The sequence below is a fragment of the Dendrobates tinctorius genome, unplaced genomic scaffold (genome assembly GCF_039654945.1).
Source record: "Dendrobates tinctorius isolate UK_male_01 unplaced genomic scaffold, ASM3965494v1 ptg000026l, whole genome shotgun sequence".
NCBI classification, from domain to species: Eukaryota; Metazoa; Chordata; class Amphibia; order Anura; family Dendrobatidae; genus Dendrobates; species Dendrobates tinctorius.
The window spans coordinates 9,385,892-9,411,412 of NW_027361694.1; the positions used below are offsets into that span (position 1 = coordinate 9,385,892).

Here is a 25,521-nt window from a genome sequence, read left to right on the forward strand (position 1 = left end):
TTGGTTGAAAAAACACAACCCGGTCATAGATTGGTGGTCCAGGGAAGTAGTCAGCTGGGACCAGTCGTGTAAGGACTGCAGCCAGGGAGCTACGATCTCTGCCGCCTTTCTGCAACCTACCGCTTCTTCTCCGGTGGGGGCAGCAGAGGTGTTGCCAGGGAGTAGGGGCAAGACTCAACCCTCACCACAAGTTAACCCTGAGGCTGTGTACCCATGTTGCGGAAAACGCTGCAAAAACACATACAGAAGGCACCTCATGCATTCCTATGGCATTCTGCACATGCTGTGCTAATGCTGCGTTTTTTTCCGAGGTGGAATCGCATCGCGGCAAAAAAGCAGCATGCTCATTCTTTTTGCGGAATCGCGGCGATTCCGCAACCATAGGAATGCATTGATCCACTTACTTTCCGCATGTGGCTATGCCCACTATGCGTAAAGTGAGCGGATCATGTGCGGATGGTACCCACGGTCTGGAGGAGAGGAGACTGTCCTCCAGGCCCTGGGTACCATATCCCTGTAAAAAAAAGAATAAAAAATCGGGTTATATTCACCTTCCGGCGCAGCCTTACCGATGCTCCCGCCAACTCCCGTTCTCAGTAATGACTTGCGGCAAGGACCTGTGATGACGTAGTGGTCTCGCAAGACCGCTACAGTATCATGAGACTGCTGCGTCATCAAAGGTCTCGCAAGGCATTGCTGGGATGGGAGCATCGCAAGGATCGGGAACGCTGCGCGGGACGTCGGAAGGTGAGAATAAAACGATTTTTTATTTTTTTTAAATTATTTTTAACATTCTATCTTTTACTATTGATGCCGCATAGGCAGCCTCAATAGTAAAAAGTTGGTCACACTCGTCAAACACTATGTTTGATGAGTGTGACCAACCTGTCAATCACATTACAAGCGATGCTTCAAATCACTTGGAAAGAGCTTGAATTCCACACGTGAAAATCGCGGGGAAAACGCTTGTTTTCTGCGGGAAAACTCATGCGAATTCGCATGCATTTTCCCGCTGCGGGAATTGCGGAAATGCTGCGGAAATTTCCGCAGCATCTCTGCAACATGGGTACATAGCCTGAGTGTTGTTGTCCTCTTAGGAGAAGTAGTCAGGGGAGGGTGGTGGTTCCCTCTGTGCATAGTGGGGGAATGAGTGTGATGACGCCTCTGTTGTTGGTTCCTCAAAGAGTTCAACTCAACATCTTGTGGCAAACGTATGCTTGGAAATAAATTTTCAGGTCCTGACCTGTGTGTGAACGAGTATGTGTGGGTGTCCACCAAAAACATCAGGTGGAAGTGTGCTACTGGGACCTGGAGTTCTAGGGTGATCGGGCCATATCGGGTGTTGGCCATTCTCAGCCCCTGGGACTTTCTAGCTGGTTGCCTCCAGTAATGCACATACACAACTCATTCCACAGGTCAGTGGTATGGAGATTTGTGGCGCCTCCGGAGCCTACATTGTTGTCACCTCCATCGGGCTACATTCGTCGTAAACCTGAGGGTTAGGTGTCTGCAGAGGTGAACTCTGGTGGATCGAGGTGTCTTCACCAAGTGTCATTTTCTGGTGAGGTCTGGTGTTGAGGGTCCAGGGGCCCCTTATTGAAAGGGGGGTACTGTCATACTGTCACAATCCATTTTTAGATTTGTGGCAGCTCTGGTTCCACTCAGTTTAAAACTTTTTCCTTTTGGACCATTGGGGGTTAATTTCAGTTTTTCCCCCACTGGCAATCTGGTAGCCCTATTGGTAGGGCCTTCCTCTCACCTATACCATCCCCGTTGTGAGTGTGTTGTCCCGTCCGTTAACCGACCACCCGTTGGGTCGTGTCACTTCGTGACAGGTACAATGTTTCCTATTTTGGAGCTGGGCCCCTTCCTGGTAAAATGATCCCCATGCTGGGTCCTTTCCAGGTATATTGTCCATTCTTCCTTTCTTTACCAACGCATTAAAAATAAATGATACTTTTTATTTTCCTTCACTCACACAATGCGCGATGTCCTCTTCTATGGCCTACAGCTCACATCAGCATGCCAGCTATCAGTGGCAAAATATAGCAGAGGACAAGACAGAAAGATACAAATTGCCAGCAGCTCTGATCAATGTCCAATTCCTAAAACTCACATGTTCAAGAGTACAGTAGCAAGGTGAGAAAAGTAAAACTTAGCTTTTAATCTGAACATTTGTGTGAAAAAGTGTTTGGCTTCTTCCTGATTTCCTATTCTTTTGCATGTTTCTCACACTTAAATGTTTCAGATCACCAGACAAATTTAAATATTAGACAAAAATAACACAAGTAAACACAAATGGAGTTTTTAAATTAAAGTCTTTTTTATTATTATTATTATTATTATTATAGGAAAAAGAAATCCAAACCTACAGGTCCCTGTGTGAAAAAGTGATTGCCTCTTCCCCTCTTAAAACATGAATTAACTGTGGTTTAGCACATCTTTGGGAAGCCGAGTTCAAATTCCCTAGCCACACTCAAGCCTGATTACTGCCACACCTGTTCTCAATCAAGAAATCACTTAACTAGAACCTGACTAACAAAGTGAAGTAGACCAAGCGAACCACAAAAGCTAGACATCATGCCCCTATCCAAAGAAATTATTGAACAAATGAGAAACAAAGTAATTGAGATCAGTCTGGAAAAAGTTATAAAGGCATTTCTAAAGCTTTGCAGCTACAGCAAACCACAGTAAGAGCCATTATGCACAAATGTCAAAACATGGAACAGTGGTGAACCTTCCCAGGAGAGGCTGGCCGATCAAAATTACCCCAAGAGCGCAGTTATGACTCATCCAAGAGGTCACAAAAGACCCCACAACGACATCCAAAGAACTGCAGACCTCATCTGCCTTAGTTAAGGTCAGTGTTCATGACTCCATTATAAGAAAGAGACTGGGCAAAAATGGCCTGCAAGGCAGAGTTCCAAGACAAAACCACTGCTGAGCAATAAGAACATAAAGGGTCTTCTCAGTTTTGCCAGAAAACATCTTGATCATCTCCAAGACTTTTGGTAGAATACTTTGTGAACTGACGAGACATAAGTTGAACTTTTTGGATGGTGTATGTCCCATTACATCTGGCATAGAGGTAACACAGCATTTCAGAAAAGGAACATCATACCCACAGTAAAATATGGTGGTGCTAGTGTGATGGTCTGGAGCTGGTTTGCTGCTTCAGAATCTGGAAGACTTGCTGTGATAAACGGAACCATGAATTCTGCTGTTTACCAAAAAATCCTGAAGGAGAATGTCAAGCCATCTGTTTGTGACCTCAAGCTGAGGCGCATGTGGGTTATTCAGCAGGACAACGATCCAAAAGACACCAGAAACTCCACCTCTAAATTGCTTAAGAAAAACAAAATTAACACTTTGGAGGGGCCTAGTCAAAGTGCTTACCTTAATCCGATTGAGATGCTGTGGCATGAACTTAAAAATTTGGTTCATGCTCAGAAACCCTCCACTGTGGCTGAATTACACCAATTCTGCAAAGATGAGTGGGCCAAAATTCCTCCAGAGCGTTGTAAAAGACTCATTACCAGTTATTGCATATGCTTGATTGCAGTTGTTGCTGCTAAGGGTGACCCAACCAGTTATTAGGATTAAGGGGCAATCACTTTTTCACAAAGGGACCTTCAGGTTTGGATTTCTTTTTCCCTTAATAACAAAGACTTTCATTTAAAAACTGCATTTTGTGATTACTTGTTATCTTTGTCTAATATGTACATTTGTTTGGTGATCTGAAACATTTAAGTGTGACAAACATGCAAAAGAATATGAAATCAGGAAGAGGGTAAATACTTTTTCACATAACTGTAAGTATAAAATAACGTAGAAGGTAGTATTAAAAGAAAACACCTTTGTTACACATAGGTAATATAAATGAATAGACAGACATAATGGTGGACAAATCACTGAAAAAGAGATACACACCTTCATTTCACATAGGTGTTGTATAGTGAATAGACAGCCGCAGTGGTGGATAAGTCATTAATAGAGAAGATAGACCTGTGGATTGATGCTCCGCTACTCTGCCTTAGAATGACCATGGTCACAAACAGAGCATATAGCATATGGAGACAAATATCATTATGACACAGTGTCAAATGGAAAAAAAAAGAAATGTCTCACCCAATATGTGACGTCCCTAGGGTGAAGTATAAAATGCCTCATGCAATATATCCAAGGACAGCATCCTCATCAGGTCTGCAAATGGGTAAAAGCAGGAACATTGACCCTGTTAGGCCCTGTGGGTCAATACAATAGACCTAGAAGCCCCATAGCTTTACAAGGGCAGTCCACAGCTTTCCCTAAGCTGGACTTGCCCTTTACAACCCTATGACATTTAGATGTTTTGCCGGAATTGAGTAAATAACAAAAAAAAGTAAACTAAAGCAACAAGCCAGTTTTCATATTAGCAGAAGATTGATACATTACGGAGATCGGGCCACCCTTGGTGCTCTCATCAACTTATTTACATAAAGATTCAAAGTTGATTTTCTCAAAGACGGAATAATTATTTGCAGCCAATAAGACGTCTAAGCTTGTCTTTTACTCTAGCCAGCAATGTAATTAGTAGACCCGAAAGGTCCTGACAGTTCCTATTAAAATAGGGAATAATATCCAGTGTGCTGATATTGCTGCTGAAGTTCTGAATTTTGATGCAGAATATTTTTTTTTGCACAGGCCCTTGTGTTGTGCTATTATTTGGAGAAACATGGAAAAGAGTTATGTATGGAAGATAAAAGCATAATTGAAATTGGTTCTGGGACCGGCCTAGTTGCAATTGTGGCTAGTCTACTTGGTAAGTATTTCTAAATTAAATGTAAAAAATAAGGATAAATGTTTCCATAAATCATAACTCATATGTCGCTCAAGTCTTCTCTTTCTGGGTGGCACTGTTTTAGTGTACCGATGTGGCTATAAGTATAGTGTGGCAAATAAATAAATCTCAGCAGCTATCGCTTTGATATTTATAAGCCAAACAAATAAATTTAATGTACCGCTGTGTCTACACGAGTAATGTAGCAAATAACTAAATCTCGACAGCCATTTCTTTGCCATTTGTAGGCCAAACAAAGAATTTTAATGTGCTGCTGCTGATGGTGGTGGTGTGTAGCTGTTGCAGGGAAAGTATGTGGTCGTTTTGTGCCTGCTATCTGGTCAAATACAACACCTTCCTCAACAGGACGTTATGCGTTCTTCACTAGGGCCGAATACCGCTGCATGAATGGTGGCGCATCAAGATGTTGAAAAGGTGTTAGATTGGAAGGCTGAGCGGCTCCTGTTCCTTTGCATTATCTTCTTCCTATTCCATTGCAGAGAGTGCAGAATTGGCACCTGACTACTATGATCATACGACTTCCGACTTAAGCCCTTACAAATCAACCTAGCAGTCTGAGTCCCAAGTCATACAGCAGTCGCTTCTGCTTTTTGATGACTCCACTGGCTGGGGTTCTGTGGCTTGATATATCTGTGTAATTTTTAGGGAAGTTCTGCACCACCAAATTCAGCACATGCCCCAGGCAATGGATGTGCGTTAAACCGGCTAGGCCCACAGCTGCTATGAGATTTTGCCTGTTATTGCACACTACTAGGCCGGGCTTGATATTTATCAGCACCAACCACACGTCTATCTGTTATTTGATCCCCATTCACAGGTCCAGCGTGGTGTCAGATTTTCCCCACAAAGATATGATTTTCACAACAGAATACTGTAATTTCCCCCTGGCTATGCTGAAGTTGGTCGCGCTGGCGTTATATTGACTGAAAGAGGAGGTGGACCAATAGCTCCTGCGTGGTTTGGTATTTATTCCCTAAATAGATTGGTTTCAGAACAGCCTGCTGTTGTTTCCCCCTTGGCTGTGCAAGTGTTACATTGACTGGATGAAGAAGCGGTGGCAACATGGACAGAGAAGTACAGTGCAATCCTCGGAGGTGGTAGGACTTGTGCCAAAACTCTTTCTGCCTCAGGTCCAGCCACTGCTACATTTACCCAGTGAGCAATTAGGGAGATATTATCTCCCTTGTCAAATAGTTTGATGACTTATCTGTATCCTCTGCAACACTAACTTATAGCACAAGTCATGCATAGATTGCACAGTACCCATTTCAATTCCTCCAATTTATGTGTAATAGGAATAGCAATCACCCAATGGCACCCAATGGATTGGTATGTAGAAATCTTTCTCTTAACCAGGTGATAATACTCAACAAATGTGTAGGTGCAATATTGCTGTTTATAAAAGCTCCACTATTGCCTGCTGCAGCTCACACAGTCTCTCAAGCATATGCAAGATGGAGTTCCACCTTGTGGGTGAGTTGCATATGAGGCAGGGAGCAGGAAGGTTGTTCTGTGTTCATACCCGTTGATATGGTGTGCCGTCTGGCATACAGCATAAACCACTTCTGTCTTCCAAATAAGCAGACCGTTCTCTGTAGTCTAACTTGTTTATTGGTGAATAGTATAGAACATGTGGTAAAACTATAAGAATACAAACAACATAGGTAAGTATTGGGCAAGTAATCAGACAGCTGATACTTTACAATTAACAGGAAAGTATACAGTGTGATGCAAATTTGAACATGGAAATACACAGATCTCTCTAATAATCACATCTCCTATGTACTGGCTGCTATACAGTTAATCACATTTCTGTACAATACTGTATTGCAAGAACAGAGATATTAATCGTACCAGATATGCTTTACCAGGATAGCAAACTCAAGTTGGAGCAAATAAACACGTGTGTCCCAGGAAGTACACAGAAGAAAATGGAGCTTCCCCTTACCAACATACCTTGGTTTAATCCCACAATGCAACACTCTATTTACTGCTAAAGACACAGGTTATAAATTCAGCCACCACTAGATGGTGCTATAACACAACAAACCAGCACTGACCTTTACTCAAATGGGCAGAACAAATGCAGAAGAGACCCTGCACTGCAGAGAGGTAAGCAGCAGGGTGAGAACACCAAATGCGTGTTCACAATGCCCGCACTTTCAGACCAGATTAGGAGACGGGGGAGGAAACGGAGTAGGAGGAGGAGGCAACATGGACAGAGAAAAAACTAGGGGCGGTTCCATGGTGCGCAGTAGCAGCCAATTTAATGGCTGACTCCATGTGAGGTCTAGGACCTCATCATCCCCCATTGCATCATCACACCTCTCCAGTCTGCCTGTGACTCTGCTGTCTCACTAATACACACCTGTCCTTGCTACTCCTAAGCTTCTCCTACCTGCAAATCCTTTTATTGTCTCCCAATTCTGCAACTTATCCAATTCAAGCTAGTAACACTGACCTACAAAGCCGTACATAATCTGTCTCCCCCCGTATATCTCTGAGCTAATCTCCCTATATCTCTGATCCTCCCAAAACCTCATTCTATCTTCAACAGCTGAACGTTCCTCATCCAATCACCTGCAAGACTTCTCCCTGGTATCCCACATCCTGTAGATTTCTGTGGCCTAACACATCCAATGATCGCCTACATTCGAAACTTTCAAGCGGAACTTGAAAACTCATGTCTTCAGAACAGTTAAATGTCCCTGCTGCCACCTCACCGACACCAGATCTGCTGCAACCCCTGAACCTACTGTCTCCTTCCCCATTATCCTGTAGGATCTTAGGCTGCAAGGGTAGACAAAAATTGAGATTGGTTTAAGTTTTTAATATTAGACCATGTGTTTATGTGCTGCATGTATACCAACTTAAACCAAACTCAAGTTTTGTGTTTTTTTCTTTGTATTTTTGCATTTTGTGCAAGTCAGGGCATGGCCTCCATTCCTTGAGCTGGAAATTACATTTAAAAGCTTCCCTAGGCTGATGTCCACAGTTCGGGAACCGGTCCTTTTTCTGCCCTTATTCACACACTAAGGTCAACTCTGACACATGGTAATTTTTAAATATTAGACAGTGTAGGACCATCCTGACCAGGGATCAGGGTCACCTTGCCGATTGTGGGATGGCTTTTATGCTATTTTTGATCAAAAACAGTGTTACTAAGAACCCTGTTTTATTTAAATGCACTTTTGCTATTTACTTATCCAGTTACCGCAGGGTTTATGATCATTTTGCTTCCTGTAGGTGTTGAATAATAGTATAGTATAAAATTAAAATGCTAATACAATGGTGTGATTTCTGTGTAAGTTCATCCTACAGTATTGACCAAAAGGTTTGTATTTTGTTTAAAAGTGTGATTATTTCTGTCTGGTTGCTGTGATACCATTTTCCTGGTGATAAATTGAAGGTACATGAAGTTGTCATCATGCAAGACCTTAATTTTAACCAAAATGCTTTAGGACATAGGTATCGTCATTTAATTAAAGAAAACAGACAGTCAAAAGTTTTGCGAGTAATTTATTGCTCACAATGCCATAACTTAGTATTTTGTAGCATAACCTCTTACTTTAACTACTGCACCACTCCGATGAAGAGTAAAAAAGATCCTCCAAATACAAAGTAATAAACAAAATTATTTAACTTTATTACGGTACATAAATATCATAAAAACACGGTAACAGAGAAGAAGAGAACACATACTATAAAACACGAAAGACGAGAAAACACACTGCCCAAGAAGGTAAATACTATTGACAAGTATAGAGTGCATCAAACATACAAAATCATTTATTAGAAATTATATTAAAATATTGTATAGCCCCAGTTGCTAAGTTTACAATGATATACGATTATAAATGCATTTCCATACATACACATTGGTATGAATGATGAAAAAAATTTTTACAGGTAAAATGCAAGGTCACAAGGTGTAAAGAAAATGCTAAGCAACACTGGAGACTAACCCAATCATGTACTGCAGATCAGAGGAGTCAGATATTTTGAAGCTAGAGCTATAATAGCATTAAATCTGAGTCATCTGTCTGCAGACAGATTTAGGGAAAGGTGGGCATAAGATTACTTAGACAGGCCATACTGAATATGATTCAAACATTGAATGTTAGTGATTATATTTACCCACTGTCAGAACTTGCAGCAGTGGAGCTCTTGATGCACGTTTCGGCTTTTTCTTCCTCAGAAGGGGTGCTTACTGCATACACTGACTGGCATTAGAGCCACTACGGTATTCAAGACATCCTGAGAGATCTTGCTCCATTCCATTTGCAAATCTGCAAACAATTCTTCTTAATTGCAATGAGTATGTGCCCCAACTTGTCCCCCTAACTCATCGCAAAGATGCTCTATACAGTTTAAATCCAGTGATTGGCTTGGCCATTGCAACAGGCAAACATTTTTCTTTGCTAACCAATTTTTTACTAAATTGGATGTGTGTTTATGATACATTTCTTGCTAGAATTTTCATCCCCTGCCTACTTTGGTTTTACCATGTGGCTGCATTACATTCTCCAGTATATCCTTCTACATGGTAGAATAAATATTTCCATCAATTCTATGCAGAGGCCCAAGGGCAGATGCAGCAGATGCAGAAAAGCAGCCCTAAACCGTGACATTGCCACCATCATATTTTACTGTAGGTGTTTGGTACCTTACATCATTACGTTTTCTAATTGTCTTCACTACCAAACAGATTAAACGTAGATTCATCTGATCACAACACCTTAGACCAGTGTTCCCCAACTCCGGTCCTCAAGAGCCACCAACAAGTCATGTTTTCAGGATTTCATTAGTATTGCCCAGGTGATGGAATTATTGCCTGTGCAGATACTGCAATTATCACCTGGGACATACTAAGGAAATCCTGAAAACATGAACCGTTGGTGGCTCTTGAGGACTGGAGTTGGGGAACACTGCCTTAGACCAATCTGTCTCTTTCCATAGTCTGTGTTCTTTGGCAAACTCAAATCGGACCATCTGTTTTTTTGCAGAGATGAAAGGCTTCTTGACTGGAACTTGTGCATTCAACTCTACTGTTCTTAGCCGTCAGACCACAGTTTGACGACTCACTTTGACCTCATATTCTTCATTCATTTCATGCAAAATCTGTACAGCACTTTTATGGACATCAGATACTGACTTTTTCTTAATAATGTGATCAACTTTGGAGGAATAATAAGTTTCCTGATATCTGGTGATAAATTTGGGTTTGTCTTTGCCATGTTTTAACCCCCCCAAAAAAAATGTAGGAAAAATTTGACTAACCATGACAAATAATGCAAAACATTTGGCCCAGCAAATGTTGAAAACTAACACGTTGGCTTCTGGTTAACTAAAATAACAATGAAAAATCCATCACAACAACCAGACAGAGGTAATCACACTTTAATAAATATAGATTGCAGACACTGTAGACATTTATCAATTCATTTTAGAATTCATCTCCTCACATTATTCTCTTTATTTTTTTTTTCCTGTTCTAGGGGCACAAGTTGTAGCAACTGATATGGAGGAGCTGATTGGAAATCTGCAGTACAATATGCTTCGAAATACCAAAATGAAAAGTAAACATGTCCCACAAGTTAAAGAACTAATGTGGGGGACTAATTTGGAAAAGAAGTTTTCAAAGACCTCTTTACAGTTTGACTATATTCTTGCAGCCGATGTTGTTTATAACCATCCATATCTAGAAGAACTTCTAGACACATTTGATTATTTGTGTAATGAAAACACCACAATACTTTGGGCAATGAAATTTAGGAAAGAGAATACACTTCTAGAAAATAAATTTATTCAAAAATTTCAAGAACAATTTTACTTGAAGGTTATCTATGATCTGCCAAGTCTGAGCATTAAACTGTACAAAGCTAGGAGATGCAACTACCAGAAATAATGGATGTGCTAATATAAATTCGAAATTAATGAATAAGTTGTAAAATGAATGTCAGTTCTATCCCACTTAACAGTGTCATCCACAGACTTTCCTTAAAGAGAACCTGTCATCAGCATTTTGTACCCCAAAATAAAGGCATGTATGCTAAAGGCGCTGTAATGCTGACTAAATTCATAATTTTATTGTTTAAATTTTACTGTGTTAGAGAAATCCATAGTTGAGATTGTATGGTAGAAGCATATTTTACGCGAAACAGCTGTTGCTCAATTACTCCCTCATGTATCCTTTTCATCTCATGCGAAGATCTTAATAAAGTGCTTAATTTCATATACCAGTGGTGAGTGCCGCTCTATTTCTTTATTACTGTCTCCAGTATTATGTCACCTCAAACAGTATGATGTTCCCACGCTGCCCCCCAAACAAGTACGATGATTTCAAATAGCCTCACATACACAGCATGATGTCAACACTCAGCACTTCAAACAGTGTATGGCCCTACACACCCTCCCAAGCAGTATGTTGTACCCCTGTAATGTGGCTTGGGGCGGTAGTCGTGGGCAAGGCACTTGTCTGTGGTGCTCTGGCATGTTATATGAAAGTGGAGGTCCTGGCTGAGTGTGTGGACGTGTGCTACGAGGACATTGCGCTCTTGCAGGCTGCAGGTAACCGCTGTTTTGCCAGGACCAGATGTTTCACAGTTCGATGTGGGAGACCACCATTTTACAATAAACTCTTTACTGAACAGTAACTTGGGGTGGGTTATATACAAGAAATAGGTATAAAATATTTTTATTTTATTTTACTCGTTTATATCAATTATATATCTTATAAACATTTCCTTTACCACACAGTTTTCTTCCTTAGTAGTATACTGCAGGGATCTCTATGTTCGCTGTTTCTCTCTACTTCACAACAACCCAGCTTTAACACTACAGTCCTAATCAACAAGCCTCCTTTACTTGTTCTGCGATTCCACGTCCTCTTTCCACTATTGCGCCCTTGAACTCCCACTTGGGACCTTTCATTAGTCCCACATACTCAATTTTGTTTAGGCCCGTTACCTTCCACTGTTGCAAGCTTGGGGTCTTGTTACTAGACATCCTCTCCTAGGACCTGTCTTCGGAAGGTCACTCTGTCTCTCTGTCACTTATGCTCTGGATCTAGCTCTCCGTTATCTTCAGTCTACTCTCATTTGGGGTCACCCCAGAATGCTACACTGTTCACCCTGGACCTTCAGGTCCACTCACTAAGCACTCCAGGCACTATTGGTCTTCCTAGGAGGAAACAATCGCTTTCCCTAAAACTATGCCCCCCACTGTGGGCTAGTCCCAAACATTAACTCTGACCATTCCTAGAGTCAAACTACACATATCTAATGCACATGACAATTCATATTGCATATCATTAAGACATTACATTTTACACAACATTTCATATTACACCAATTAACACATTTCACAACACTGAAACTTGTCTCTTCAAGGGGGAAATGCGGGCAGCATGTCCACATTCTTACACCCCTGCAAAATATCATGTCCAACAAAGCCCCTCACACAGTACGATATCTCCACACAGCCAATTACACAGTATATCTCTCCCATACAGTATGATTCCCCCCACAATGTAATGTCCACACAAAGCCCCTATATACAGTATAATATCCCCACAAAGCCCCTCAAACAGTATGCTATCTGTCCCGCAATATGATGTCCCCCCACACAGTATGATGTACACACAAAGTCCCTACACACAGTATATCCCCATCATATGTAGACAAAATTAGTATAAATGAAAACATCAGCTCACTGTCATGATCCATGCTGGATCAGGACTGATAAAAAGCACAGGTAATCTTTTTTTTTTAAGCTGTGCTTAAGTTTGGTTTTTGCCCCCGGTGGCCATTAGGATTATTGCACTGTGGTGTCATTTGTTCTAAGTTTGCCCCCGGTGGTGGTGAACGTCATTGCACTCTAGTTTCTTTAGTTAAGTGCACAAGATTATAATGCAGGTGTGATTGCTGGCTCTGCTATAAAAGAGTCACAGGTGTTGCAATCAGTGTTGGTGATAGTGTTCATTTCAACCATCCTTGGTGGAGGAAGGAGCTGGAGAGCGTTCCTTGCAGCTCTGTCTTAGCCCTGGTGTGGAAGAAATCATAGGAGATTTCCTTGTAGCTCTGATAGAGCTTAGTGGCAGCGATTCAGGAGGAGAGCTGCATGCTGGTGGTGGACTCTGTTGCCAGGAGCAAATGCAACAGAGTAAAGCTAAGTTGTATTTCCCTGTTTGTGTTTTTTCCTTAGTGTGTACTAGTACAGCGGTGGGGCCAGTGCCTGCACCACCCAGCTCCCTAGCAAGGGATAGGTGTAGGGTGTGCTAGGGGGACAGGTATCCTGATCGGCACCCGGTGCGGAACCGGCATAGGGAACGTTAGGAGCGGTAGGGACACTGTCTCAGGGGAGTGCAGGAGGTCTCCACGTCCCCTTTCCCTATCGCAGGGCCCACCATTGTAACTGTTTCCCTTTTCCCCTTGTCTTGTTGTTTTAGTTACCGACCTGCGAGCCGTGTCACACAGGACAGTATCACGTGCCGCGTCTTGTTGTTTTAGTTACCGGCCTGCTGGTCGCGTCACACAGGACGGGTCCAAGTGACATTATCACCAACCACAACTTTTTTTTTCTGCTGAGCCATGGACCCAGTTCAGACCTTTGCCCAAATGCTGCAGAACCTTACTGATGAGATTAGGGGGCTGCGTGGTTAGTTGGTGCAGCAACTGCAGCAGTTGGTGGGCTTTGGGGGCTTGGTTCAGAGACGGCTCAGCCAGAACCCAAGATATCCCTCCCTAACAGATTTTCTGGACGGAGAGATCAATTCTTGGTGTTTCAACAAGCCTGTAAATTGTGTTTCAGGCTGCGCCCTTGTTCATCAGGGAGTGAAGAGCAACGGGTGGAAATCATTATGTCCCTTCTGAAAGGGGATCCCCAATCCTGGGCCTTCTCCCTACCGGACGATTCTCCATCTTTAGAGTCCGTGGACGAGTTCTTTGCAGCTTTGGCGCTTGTGTATGGGGATCCTGATGGCGTCGCCCTGGCAGAATCCCGAATCCGTAGGTGTAAACAGGGAGCCCGGGTCGCTGAGGAGTACTGCTCAGAGTTTAGGAGATGGGCCACTAATACTTAGTGGAATGACCCTGCACTTAGGAGTCAATTTGTGCAGGGTTTGTCTCCAAAGTTGCAGGATACTCTGGTGCAGTACGCCGCCCCCAGGTCGCTGGAGGCCGCCATGTCCCTTGCCATCTGGGTGGATAGACGCCTTAGGGAAAGACATATACAAAAGTGCCTCCTGATGTCCTCGCTAGGGAGGAGGACCCACCAGTGCGGACGGAGGAACCCAGACAGCCCGGTGTTGTTGATACAAAAAAGGGGGTGTCTGCGGCTCGTCGTGGTGGGGGGTATGCTTTTCCTGTGGGAAGCCTGGCCATTTTATGATAGCCTGCCCAGTTCATGCCAAGTCTCCTGTCGAACCTATGCAAGTAGGAGGAGCTAGTTTGTTTTCGGAGCTGCCTATGGTTCGGGGAGTGGTGTCGGCATGTTTGTACTGTGGGCAGACTGGTCATGTTCTGAAGGCTTGCCCATTGTGCGCCAAATTATCTGTGCCATCTGAGAAGCCGCATTCCCCTGGTCGCTTGGAGGGAGGTAACCAGGGAGTATACATTTCCTCCATTTTGCCCTCCCAAAGTACCATGTCAGCAGAGGTATTGGCTGGCGGGGTACCGGAGGTGATACCGGTGTTTGTGGACAGTGGAGCAGGAGTCAGTCTGGTGGATGCTCGCTTTGTCCAGACTCATGGTCTGAGGTGTAGGACGCTAGCCCAGCCTATAAGCGTCCAGGCCATAAACTCTGTTCCACTGAGCCAGGGGAGCTTGACCAAGGTCGTAGAGAATATCCATCTGCGTATAGGACATCATGAGGAGTCCTTGTCATGCTACGTCTTGGAGGGAATGCCAGTACCTATTGTTTTAAGCCTCCCTTGGCTGAAGAGACACAACCCAGTAATAGATTGGCAGGCGAGGGAAGTGGTCAGCTGGTGGCACTCGTGTGAGGGCTGCTGCCTAGGAACTACTGTCTCTGCCATCTCTCTGCAACGGACCCCTTCCTCTCCGGTGAGGGCAGCAGATGTGCTGCAAGAGAGTAGGGGCAAGTTTCAACCCTCGCCATTGGCCAACCCTGGGAGGCGCAGACCTCGTGGTGGAAGGGGTTGGAGGGTGGTGTACCCCTTGGTGAGGTGCGTGGGCGTGAGTGTGGTGACACAGGGGGATGCCTCTGTTGTCAATCCCAGAAAGAGTTCTCCAAGTGGTGACAAACGAACGAGTGGCAATAAATGTTCAGGTCCGGACCTGTGTGTGAACGAGCGTGTATGGGTGGCCACCAAAAAACATCCAGTGGAAGTGTGTTGTGGAGTGTTACCAGCTCATACCAAACATACACATACACAACTTGTTCCACAGATCAGCGCTTCGGAGATGTGTGTTGCCTCCAGAACATTTGCTGCCAATACCAGCTGGCTCGTTTCTCATCAGCCTGACATACAGGTAGTTGCTGGGGTGAACTCTGGGTCTGGGCGTCCCCGCTGTAGGTGGTTCCCTGATGGGGTGTGGTCTTGAGGGTCCAGAGGCCCCTCATTAAGGGGAGGGTACTGTCATGATCCATGGTGGATCAGGACTGATAAAAAGCACAGGTAACCTTTTTTTTCTTAAGCTGTGCTTAAGTTTGGTTTTTGCCCCCGGTGGCCATTAGGATTATTGCACTGTGGTGTCGTTTGTTCTAAGTTTGCCCTCGGTGGTGGTGAGCGTCATTGCACTCTAGTTTCTTTAGTTAAGTGCACATGCTTATAATGCAGGTGTGATTGCTGGCTCTGTTATAAAAGAGTCACAGGTGTTGCAATCAGTGTTGGTGAGTGTTCATTTCAACCATCCTTGGTGGAGGAAGGAGCTGGAGAGCGTTCCTTGCAGCTCTGTCTTAGCCCTGGTGTGGAAGGAATCATAGGGGATTTCCTTGTAGCTCTGACAGAGCTTGGTGGCAGCGATTCAGGAGGAGAGCTGCTTGCTGGTGGTGGACTCTGTTGCCAGGAGCAAGTGCAACAGAGTAAAGCTAAGTTGTGTTTCCCTTTTTGTGTTTTTTCCTTAGTGTGTATTAGTACAGCGGTGGGGCCAGTGCCTGCGCCACCTAGCTCCCTAGCAAGGGATAGGTGTAGGGTGTGCTAGGACGACAGGTATCCTGATCGGCGCCCGGTGCGGAACCGGCATAGGGAACGTTAGGAGCGGTAGGGACACTGACTCAGGGGAGTGCAGGAGGTCTCCACCTCCCCTTTGCCTATCGCAGGGCCCACCGTTTTAACTGTTTCCCTTTTCCCCTTGCCTTATTGTTTTAGTTACCGGCCTGCGAGCCATGTCACACAGGACAGTATCACGTGTCGCATCTTGTTGTTTTAGTTACCGGCCTGCTGGTTGCATCACACAGGACGGGTCCACGTGACACTCACCGCATGAAAAACACGCTCTCACTCAGCCCCATCAACATAAAAATAAATGTGTTACGAGTTTTGGAAAATATTGACACAAAGCAAAAATTTTTTTTGCAATAGTCTACTTTTTTCAGCACTTAAATAGAAAAAAAATGAAGTTTGGTATTGCTTTAATTGGACTGACCTGACCAATCATGCTTCTAGGTAATTTTTTACTACACAATGAGCGACATAAAATGAAAACCCAAAAAACAATGGCAGGATTGCATTTTTTTCACCATTTTATACCACTTGGAATTTTTTCATGTGTTTCAGTACATTATATGGTAAAATGAAAGATCTTTGAACAAATTATTAAACAACATGTATGTCAGTACCTGGATAAGAATGAAGTGATTAAACAGAGTCAGCATGGGTTTGTAACTAATAAGTCATGTCAGACTAACTTAATTTCCTTCTATGATGGAATCACTGATTGGGTGGATCAAGGAAACGCTGTAGATACAGTGGGGCAAAAAAGTATTTAGTCAGTCAGCAATAGTGCAAGTTCCACCACTTAAAAAGATGAGAGGCGTCTGTAATTTACATCATAGGTAGACCTCAACTATGGGAGACAAACTGAGAAAAAAAAATCCAGAAAATCACATTGTCTGGTTTTTTTTCATTTTATTTGCATATTATCGTGGAAAATAAGTATTTGGTCAGAAACAAAATTTCATCTCAATACTTTGTGATATATCCTTTGTTGGCAATGACAGAGGTCAAACGTTTTCTGTAAGTCTTCACAAGGTTGCCACACACTGTTGTTGGTATGTTGGCCCATTCCTCCATGCAGATCTCCTCTAGAGCAGTGATGTTTTTGGCTTTTCGCTTGGAAACACGGACTTTCAACTCCCTCCAAAGGTTTTCTATAGGGTTGAGATCTGGAGACTGGCTAGGCCACTCCAGGACCTTGAAATGCTTCTTACGAAGCCACTCCTTCGTTGCCCTGGCGGTGTACTTTGGATCATTGTCATGTTGAAAGACCCAGCCACGTTTCATATTCAATGCCCTTGCTGATGGAAGGAGGTTTGCACTCAAAATCTCACGATACATGGCCCCATTCATTCTTTCATGTACCCGGATCAGTCGTCCTGGCCCCTTTGCAGAGAAACAGCCCCAAAGCATGATGTTTCCACCACCATGCTTTACAGTAGGTATGGTGTTTGATGGATGCAACTCAGTATTCTTTTTCCTCCAAACACGACAAGTTGTGTTTCTACCAAACAGTTCCAGTTTGGTTTCATCAGACCATAGGACATTCTCCCAAAACTCCTCTGGATCATCCAAATGCTCTCTAGCAAACTTCAGACGGGCCCGGACATGTACAGGCTTAAGCAGTGGGACACGTCTGGCACTGCAGGATCTGAGTCCATGGTGGCGTAGTGTGTTACTTATGGTAGGCCTTGTTACATTGGTCCCAGCTCTCTGCAGTTCATTCACTAGGTCCCCCGTGTGGTTCTGGGATTTTTGCTCACCGTTCTTGTGATCATTCTGACCCCACGGGGTGGGATTTTGCGTGGAGCACCAGATCGAGGGAGATTATCAGTGGTCTTGTATGTCTTCCACTTTCTAACTATTGCTCCCACAGTTGATTTCTTCACTCCAAGCTGGTTGGCTATTGCAGATTCAGTCTTCCCAGCCTGGTGCAGGGCTACAATTTTGTTTCTGGTGTCCTTTGACAGCTCTTTGGTCTTCACCATAGTGGAGTTTGGAGTCAGACTGTTTGAGGGTGTGCACAGGTGTCTTTTTATACTGATAACAAGTTTAAACAGGTGCCATTATTACAGGTAATGAGTGGAGGAAAGAGGAGACTCTTAAAGAAGAAGTTACAGGTCTGTGAGAGCCAGAAATCTTGATTGCTTGTTTCTGACCAAATACTTATTTTCCACCATAATATGCAAATAAAATGAAAAAAAACCAGACAATGTGATTTTCTGGATTTTTGTTTCTCAGTTTGTCTCCCATAGTTGAGGTCTACCTATGATGTAAATTACAGACGCCTCTCATCTTTTTAAGCGGTGGAACTTGCACTATTGCTGACTGACTAAATACTTTTTTGCCCCACTGTATAGTATATCTTGACTTCAGCAAAGCTTTTGACAAAGTATCTCATACAATCCTTATTGAAAAAATGACTAAGTATGGAATGGACAAGGCAACTGTTAGGTGGATTCATAACTGGCTTAGTGATCGGACCCAAAGAATGGTCGTAAATGGCTGCACATCCAATTGGAAGAATGTCTCAAGTGGGGTACCACAGGGCTCTGTCCTGGGCCCTGTATTGTTCAACATCTTTATCAATGATTTAGATGAAGGAATTGAGGGTAAACTGATTAAATTTGCTGATGACACAAAGCTAGGAGGGATAGCTAATACTAGAGAAGAGAGAGAGAGGATTCAAAAAGATATAAATAAACTGGAGCAGTGGGCAGCAACTAACAGAATGGTTTTTAACAGGGAAAAATGCAAAGTACTACATCTGGGCAATAAAAATGAAAAAAGCATATACAGAATGGGAGGAATAGGGCTAAGCAACAGCACATGTGAAAAAGACTTGGGTATACTAATAGATCACAGACTGAATATGAGTCAACAGTGTGATGCAGCAGCAAAAAAGGCAAATGCAATTCTAGGATGTATTAACAGAAGCATACAGTCTAGATCACGTGAAGTCATTATTTCCCTCTACTCCTCTTTGGTCAAACCTCATCTGGAATATTGTGTCCAGTTTTGGGCACCACATTTTAAAAAAGACATCAACAAACTGGAGCAAGTTCAGAAAAGAGCGACCAGAATGGTGACCGGTCTGCAAACCCTGTCTTATGAGGAAAGGTTGCAGGATTTGGGAATGTTTAGTTTGCAAAAGAGAAGACTGAGAGGAGACTTAATAGCTGTCTACAAATATCTAAAGGGCTGTCACATTGTAGAAGGATCAACTTTATTCTCATTTGCACAAGGAAAGACTAGAAGCAATGGGATGAAACTGAATGGGAGGAGACACAGATTAGATATTAGAAAAAACTTTTTGACAGTTAGAGTGATCAATGAGTGGAACAAGCTGCCACGAGAAGTGGTGAGTTCTCCTTCAATGGAAGTCTTCAAACAGAGGCTGGACAGACATCTGACTGGGATGATTTAGCGAATCCTGCTTTGAGCAGGGGGTTGGACCAGATGGCCCAGGAGGTCCCTTCCAACTCTACGATTCTATGATTCTATGAATGGTGCCAAAACTGTGATTTGTCTCATTAAAATCAATCACTCACATGTCTATGTTGATGGAAAAATAAAAAGGTTATAGTTCCTAAGGCTTACCTGGTCCTTAAAGTGCTAAGTATTCTATATTAAAAACCTATAGCTTAATTGTAAAGATCATTAGAACAGCATTAGAGCACTGCAAAATCAGATGCTAATAATATTGACAGATTAAAGAATGACTACTACATTTTATGTCTTACAGTAACTCACATATGTCAAACTCTGGCCTGTGGGCCAAATCTGGCCCGTAGGGTGAGTATATTTGGCCTTTCACGCTAGATGGGTCCCCCAAGTATATATGGCCCGCGATGCTGAATGGGTTCCCCGTCCGGCATAGTACATTCACCTGGCATTGCACTTTAACTATATCAGCATCCTATATGCCAGTACACTTGAAAGCAATGATGGAGGAGGGAGTGTCAGTTGATGCTCCCTCTCCCATCGTTCCCCTTCTCCTTCTGATGTCTCAGCGCAGAGGGCGCGTTGTAATGACAATATCGTAGCCACTGGACTGTGACATCAGACGGAGAGGGAGCGTCAGCTGATTCTCCCTCCTCCATCATTGCTTTCAAGTGTATCGGCATCTAGGACCAAAGTATGCAGAGGATCTGAAGACATCATGAAGAGACTGGAGCAGAAGGAGAACTGGCAAAGGTGAGTATTTATTTTAATGTGGGGCCTGTTAAACTCTATGAAGCACTATGTGGGGCCATTATACTGTATTGAGCACTATGTGGGGCCATTATACTGTATGGAGAACTATGTGAGGCTATTAAACTTTATGGAGCACTCTTTGTGTCTATTATACTGTATAGAGCACTATGTGGGGCCTTTATTCTGTATGGAGCACTATGTGAGGCCATTATACTGTATGGAAAGAAATGCAGCGCACCGTTATACTGTATGAAGAATTATGTGAGTCCCAACGTTCTATATGGAGCACTTTTTGTGGTCATTGTAATGTATGGAGGGCTGTGTGGAGATTACTGTTGGAGAATCATACTGTGATGGGGTCACCATTCTTTGTAGAGCGGATTGAGGGGGGTACAGTACAGTAGGGTCATCATACCGTGCATGTGGGGGTATCATACTGTGTTTGGGGGCACTTTTGTTTGCATCTTACTTCATTATTCAAGGTTTTTTATCCTTTGTTATTACAGTTAAATGAGGTCATTCGGCCATATGTTTTTTGCTGCTCTTACATAACCTATTATATTATTCCAATATTATATTTTAAGATCTATTAATTAAAATGTACTTTGTTCTTGGGACAACCCCTTTAAGTTTGTTTCAATATGAAAAATGTCATTATTATATTTGATGATAAGGTAAAACTTCCTCAATTGTAGACTTTTTTTTTTTAGAAATATCAAGGTTGGCCCATGGCTTTGTCCAAGCTTTTCATTTTGGTTATCTGTGGATTTGAGTTTAACATTCCTGTCTTAACTGGTGAAATGGATCCACAAAGTACGTGGTCCAAAAGAGCAGTAATAATGCAGCATAGAGAGATGACATTGGCTTAACAGGGCTGCCCGGTGAGAACAACAGATGACACCTGGAGGAGATGAATAGAAATCCACTAGTAAGGGGGAAACTTAGGAAGCGTAGGAAGACTATTGAACCAGATTGAGGATACTGGCACAACAGAGTAGGCTAACAATGTAGCTGAGCTGTTCCAGACTGGAAGCGTGAAGGAAAGAAGATCAGTAATTACAGCAAAGCAGCAGAGTCTAGTGTGTACGAAAGAGCTGAGGTGGACTGAAGACTCACAATATGGATGAAGCAGAGGCTGACGACAAAATGTCTCTATCTAGTTCTAAGGGCAGTTTTCCATTGATCTCACAGTTGAAGTCATATGAGATTATAAGCCCCTCTTAGGCTGGATTCACATTTGCGTATCTGTGCACTGCGTTTGATCCGCATAGATCCACATGCATCATGTGTACATATCTTTAACATGGTGTACACAAGGACATGTGTTTGAATGCGTTCGCATGCAGATGCGTATGTATGCGTCGTTTCACTGTGCGGCGAGGCGTGGCGAACGCAACATGTTGCATTTTTGAGGTGTCAAAAAGCCATCAAATATGCGCAGGCATGCGGATGAGTGCATCAATAAACGGATTACTGTCTATGGGAATGCATTGGTATGCACAGACATGCGTATGCATGCGTTCGATATGCATACGTACTTCAGACTGAACAATCCTCCAATTGACTGCCACTTCCCCTGTAAAAACTTCCCCAACCAGTCATAGCCTACCATCACAGCACACCACACAGATCCCAAAAGTAAAGCCCTTTTTTTTAATTTTCCTCTTGTTGTTATGTTTGTTAATAAAAATTATTTTGGTTCACAATACCTGTTTCTTTATCTCTTTATTTAAACATGTGTGTATTGTTGATCGAAATATTAACGGGTGTTACAGTAAAGGTGTTTATTATTAAAGCTACAGTCAAGGTGTTAGTATTAGGCTGGAGTCACACACAACGTAGAGAAATACGGACCATATTTTACGGCCGTAATACGCATAAATGGTCCCTAAATAGTGCTCCGTATGTCATCCGTTGTCAGGGTGTGGCCGCATATTTTTCTCATGTAAGCATCCGTATTTAATCCGTATGGCATCCGTATACCGTTTTTCTCTCGCAGGCTTGCAAAACGGACATATAATGGAGCCCAATGACAGGTTTTCAAATCCAAACGAAAGAATAGATATAGACACATAGAATACATATACACTCACTGGCCACTTTATTAGGTACACCTGTCCAACTGTGTGTTAAGACTTAATTTCTAATCAGCCAATCACATGGCGGCAACTCAGTGCATTTAGGCATGTAGACATGGTCAAGACAATCTCCTGCAGTTCAAACCGAGCATCAGTATGGGGAAGAAAGGTGATTTGAGTGCCTTTGAACGTGGCATGATTGTTGGTGCCAGAAGGGCTGGTCTGAGAATTTCAGAAACTGCTGATCTACTGGGATTTTCACGCACAACCATCTCTAGGGTTTACAGAGAATGGTCCGAAAAAGAAAAAAAAAACAGTGAGCGGCAGTTCTGTGGCCGGAAATGCCTTGTTGATGCCAGCGGTCAGAGGAGAATGGGCAGACTGGTTCGAGCTGATAGAAAGGCAACAGTGACTCAAATTGCCACCCGTTACAACCAAGGTAGGCAGAAGAGCATCTCTGAACGCACAGTGCGTCGAACTTTGAGGCAGATGGGCTACAGCAGCAGAAGACCACACTGGGTACCACTCCTCTCAGCTAAGAACAGGAAACTGAGGCTACAATTTGCACAAGCTCATCGAAATTGGACAGTAGAAGATTGGAAAAACGTTGCCTGGTCTGATGAGTCTCGATTTCTGCTGCGACATTCGGATGGTAGGGTCAGAATTTGGCGTAAACAACATGAAAGCATGGATCCATCCTGCCTTGTATCAACGGTTCAGGCTGGTGGTGGTGGTGTCATGGTGTGGGGAATTTTTTCTTGGCACTCTTTGGGCCCCTTGGTACCAATTGAGTATCGTTGCAACGCCACAGCCTACCTGAGTATTGTTGCTGACCATGTCCATCCCTTTATGACCACAATGTACCCAACATCTGATGGCTACTTTCAGCAGGATAATGCGCCATGTCATAAAGCTCGAATCATCTCAGATTGGTTTCTTGAACATGACAATGAGTTCACTGTACTCAAATGGCCTCCTCAGTCACCAGATCTCAATCCAATAGAGCATCTTTGGGATGTGGTGGAACGGGAGATTCGCATCAGGGATGTGCAGCCGACAAATCTGCGCCAACTGTGTGATGCCATCATGTCAATATGGTCCAAAATCTCTGAGGAATGCTTCCAGCACCTTGTTGAATCTCTGCCACGAAGAATTGAGGCAGTTCTGAAGGCAAAAGGGGGTCCAACCCCTTACTAGCATGGTGTACCTAATAAAGTGGCCAGTGAGTGTATATACATGTCATTGAGACACATATATATACATATATATATATATATATATATCCTAGAGTTCTACATAGCAGAATAGCCGCAAAATCAATTGCCGGCTTTTGTAAAATCATTCCCCAACCTGACATGAAATGACACATGGTTTACATACAGTAAACCATTTCATTTCATGTTTTTTTATATGTCTTTCACTAGTAATTAGATGTGGGTTTGTGTGTAAAATTTGGGAGGTGTAGGTGTTAATTTAAGGGGTTAATTCGTTGTTAAAAAATGTGTGGGCTCCCGCACTAGTTTGTCAACCAGAGAGGTAAAGCAGGTGAGTGAGGGCAGATTTTAATAGCCATGAGAGGGACCATTGTTTTTGGCCCCCCCCGGCTACAAAAATCTGCCCCCAGACACCCCAGAAATGGCGCATCTATAAGATGTGCCAATTCTGGCACTTATCCTCTCTATTCCCATTGCCCTGTAGCGGTGGCTAATGGGTTAATATAGCAAAGGGTTAATGTCACCATTCGATCGTAAGGTGACATTAAGCCGATTAATAATGGAGAGGTGTCAATAAGACACCGATCCATTATTAACCATATACTAAGAAAGGGTTAAAAACCACACACAGACATTAATTAAAAAGTCTTTTAATGAAATAAATACACAAAGTTTTTGACAAATTTTTATTACTCTGATAATCAAAAAAAACCATGATCTGCAAAAAAAACATAAAAAAACACCAATATCCTTACCTCTCCGTCGTTCATTCATGTCCTACGCTGCAATCTTTCACAAGGGGTTAAATAGTTTACAATGAGGACCGGTGCTAATGCGACCAGCCCCACTGTAAACTACAGCCAGAATGAATTAGATCAGCTCTGCGCAGCCTCACTGGCTGCCTGGAGATGACCTAATTAGCATGGGAAAGTTTCTGACTTTTTCCCATGGTCATTAGTTCATTCTCAGATCAGCCGGGGACTCCCTCTGACGTCACTTAGCCTGCGGGGAGTCCCCGGCTAATGTTAGAATGAATTAATGACCGTGGGAAAAAAGTCAGAAACTTTCCCACGCTAATTAGGTCATCTCCAGGCAGCCATTGAGGCTGCGCAGAGCTGAATCACTTCATTTTGCAGTAGATTACAGTGAGGCTGGTTGCATTAGCACCGGTCCTCATTGTAAACTATTTAACCCCTTGTGAAGGATTGCAGCGTGGGACATGACTGAACGGCGGAGAGGTAAGGATATTGGGTTTTTTTATGTTTTTTTTGCAGATCATGGGTTTTTTTTGATTACCAGAGTAATAAATATTTGTCAAAAACTTGGTCTATTTATTTCATTAAAAAACTTTTTAATTAATGTCTGTGTGTGGTTTTTAACCCTTTCTTAGTATATGGTTAATAATGGATCGGTGGTTTATTGATACCTCTCCATTACTAATCGGCTTAATGTCACCTTACGATCGAATTGTGACATTTGCCCTTTGTTATATTAACCCATTAGCCACCACCACAGGGCAATGGGAATAGAGAGGATAAGTGCCAGAAATGGCACATCTTATAGATGCGCCATTTCTGGGGTGTCTGGGGGCAGATTTTTGTAGCCGGGGGGGGCAAAAACAATGGTCCCTCTCACGGCTTTTAAAATGTGCCCTCACTCACCTGCTTTACCTCTCTGGTTGACAAATTAATGCGGGAGCCCACGCATTTTTGAACAACGAATTAACCCCTTAAATTAACACCTACACCTCCCAAATTTAGCACACAAACCCTCATCTAATTACTAGTGAAAGACATATAAAAAAAAACATGAAATGAAATGGTTTACTGTATGTAAACCATGTGTCATTTCATGTCGGGTTGGGGAATGAGTTGACAGAAGCCAGCAATTGCATTAGCGGCTATTCTGCTATGAATAACTCTGTGAAATATAAATATATATATATGTGTCTCAATGACATGTGTGTATATATATATATATATATATATATATATATGTATTCTATGTGTATAT

At 42.9% G+C, this 25,521-nt stretch overlaps 1 protein-coding gene across 1 annotated transcript in view; it reads left to right on the forward strand.

The window, feature by feature from the left end:
• Positions 1-10,987, forward strand: part of LOC141084707 (protein-lysine methyltransferase METTL21E-like) — a 31,447-nt gene extending 20,460 nt beyond the window's left edge. The window contains exons 4-5 of the mRNA XM_073569582.1: positions 4,684-4,801; positions 10,339-10,987. Coding sequence (XP_073425683.1) covers positions 4,684-4,801; positions 10,339-10,748 — 528 coding nt within the window. The 3' untranslated portion in view covers positions 10,749-10,987. The remainder of the gene's footprint in view (positions 1-4,683; positions 4,802-10,338) is intronic.
• Positions 10,988-25,521: the final 14,534 nt, after the last annotated feature.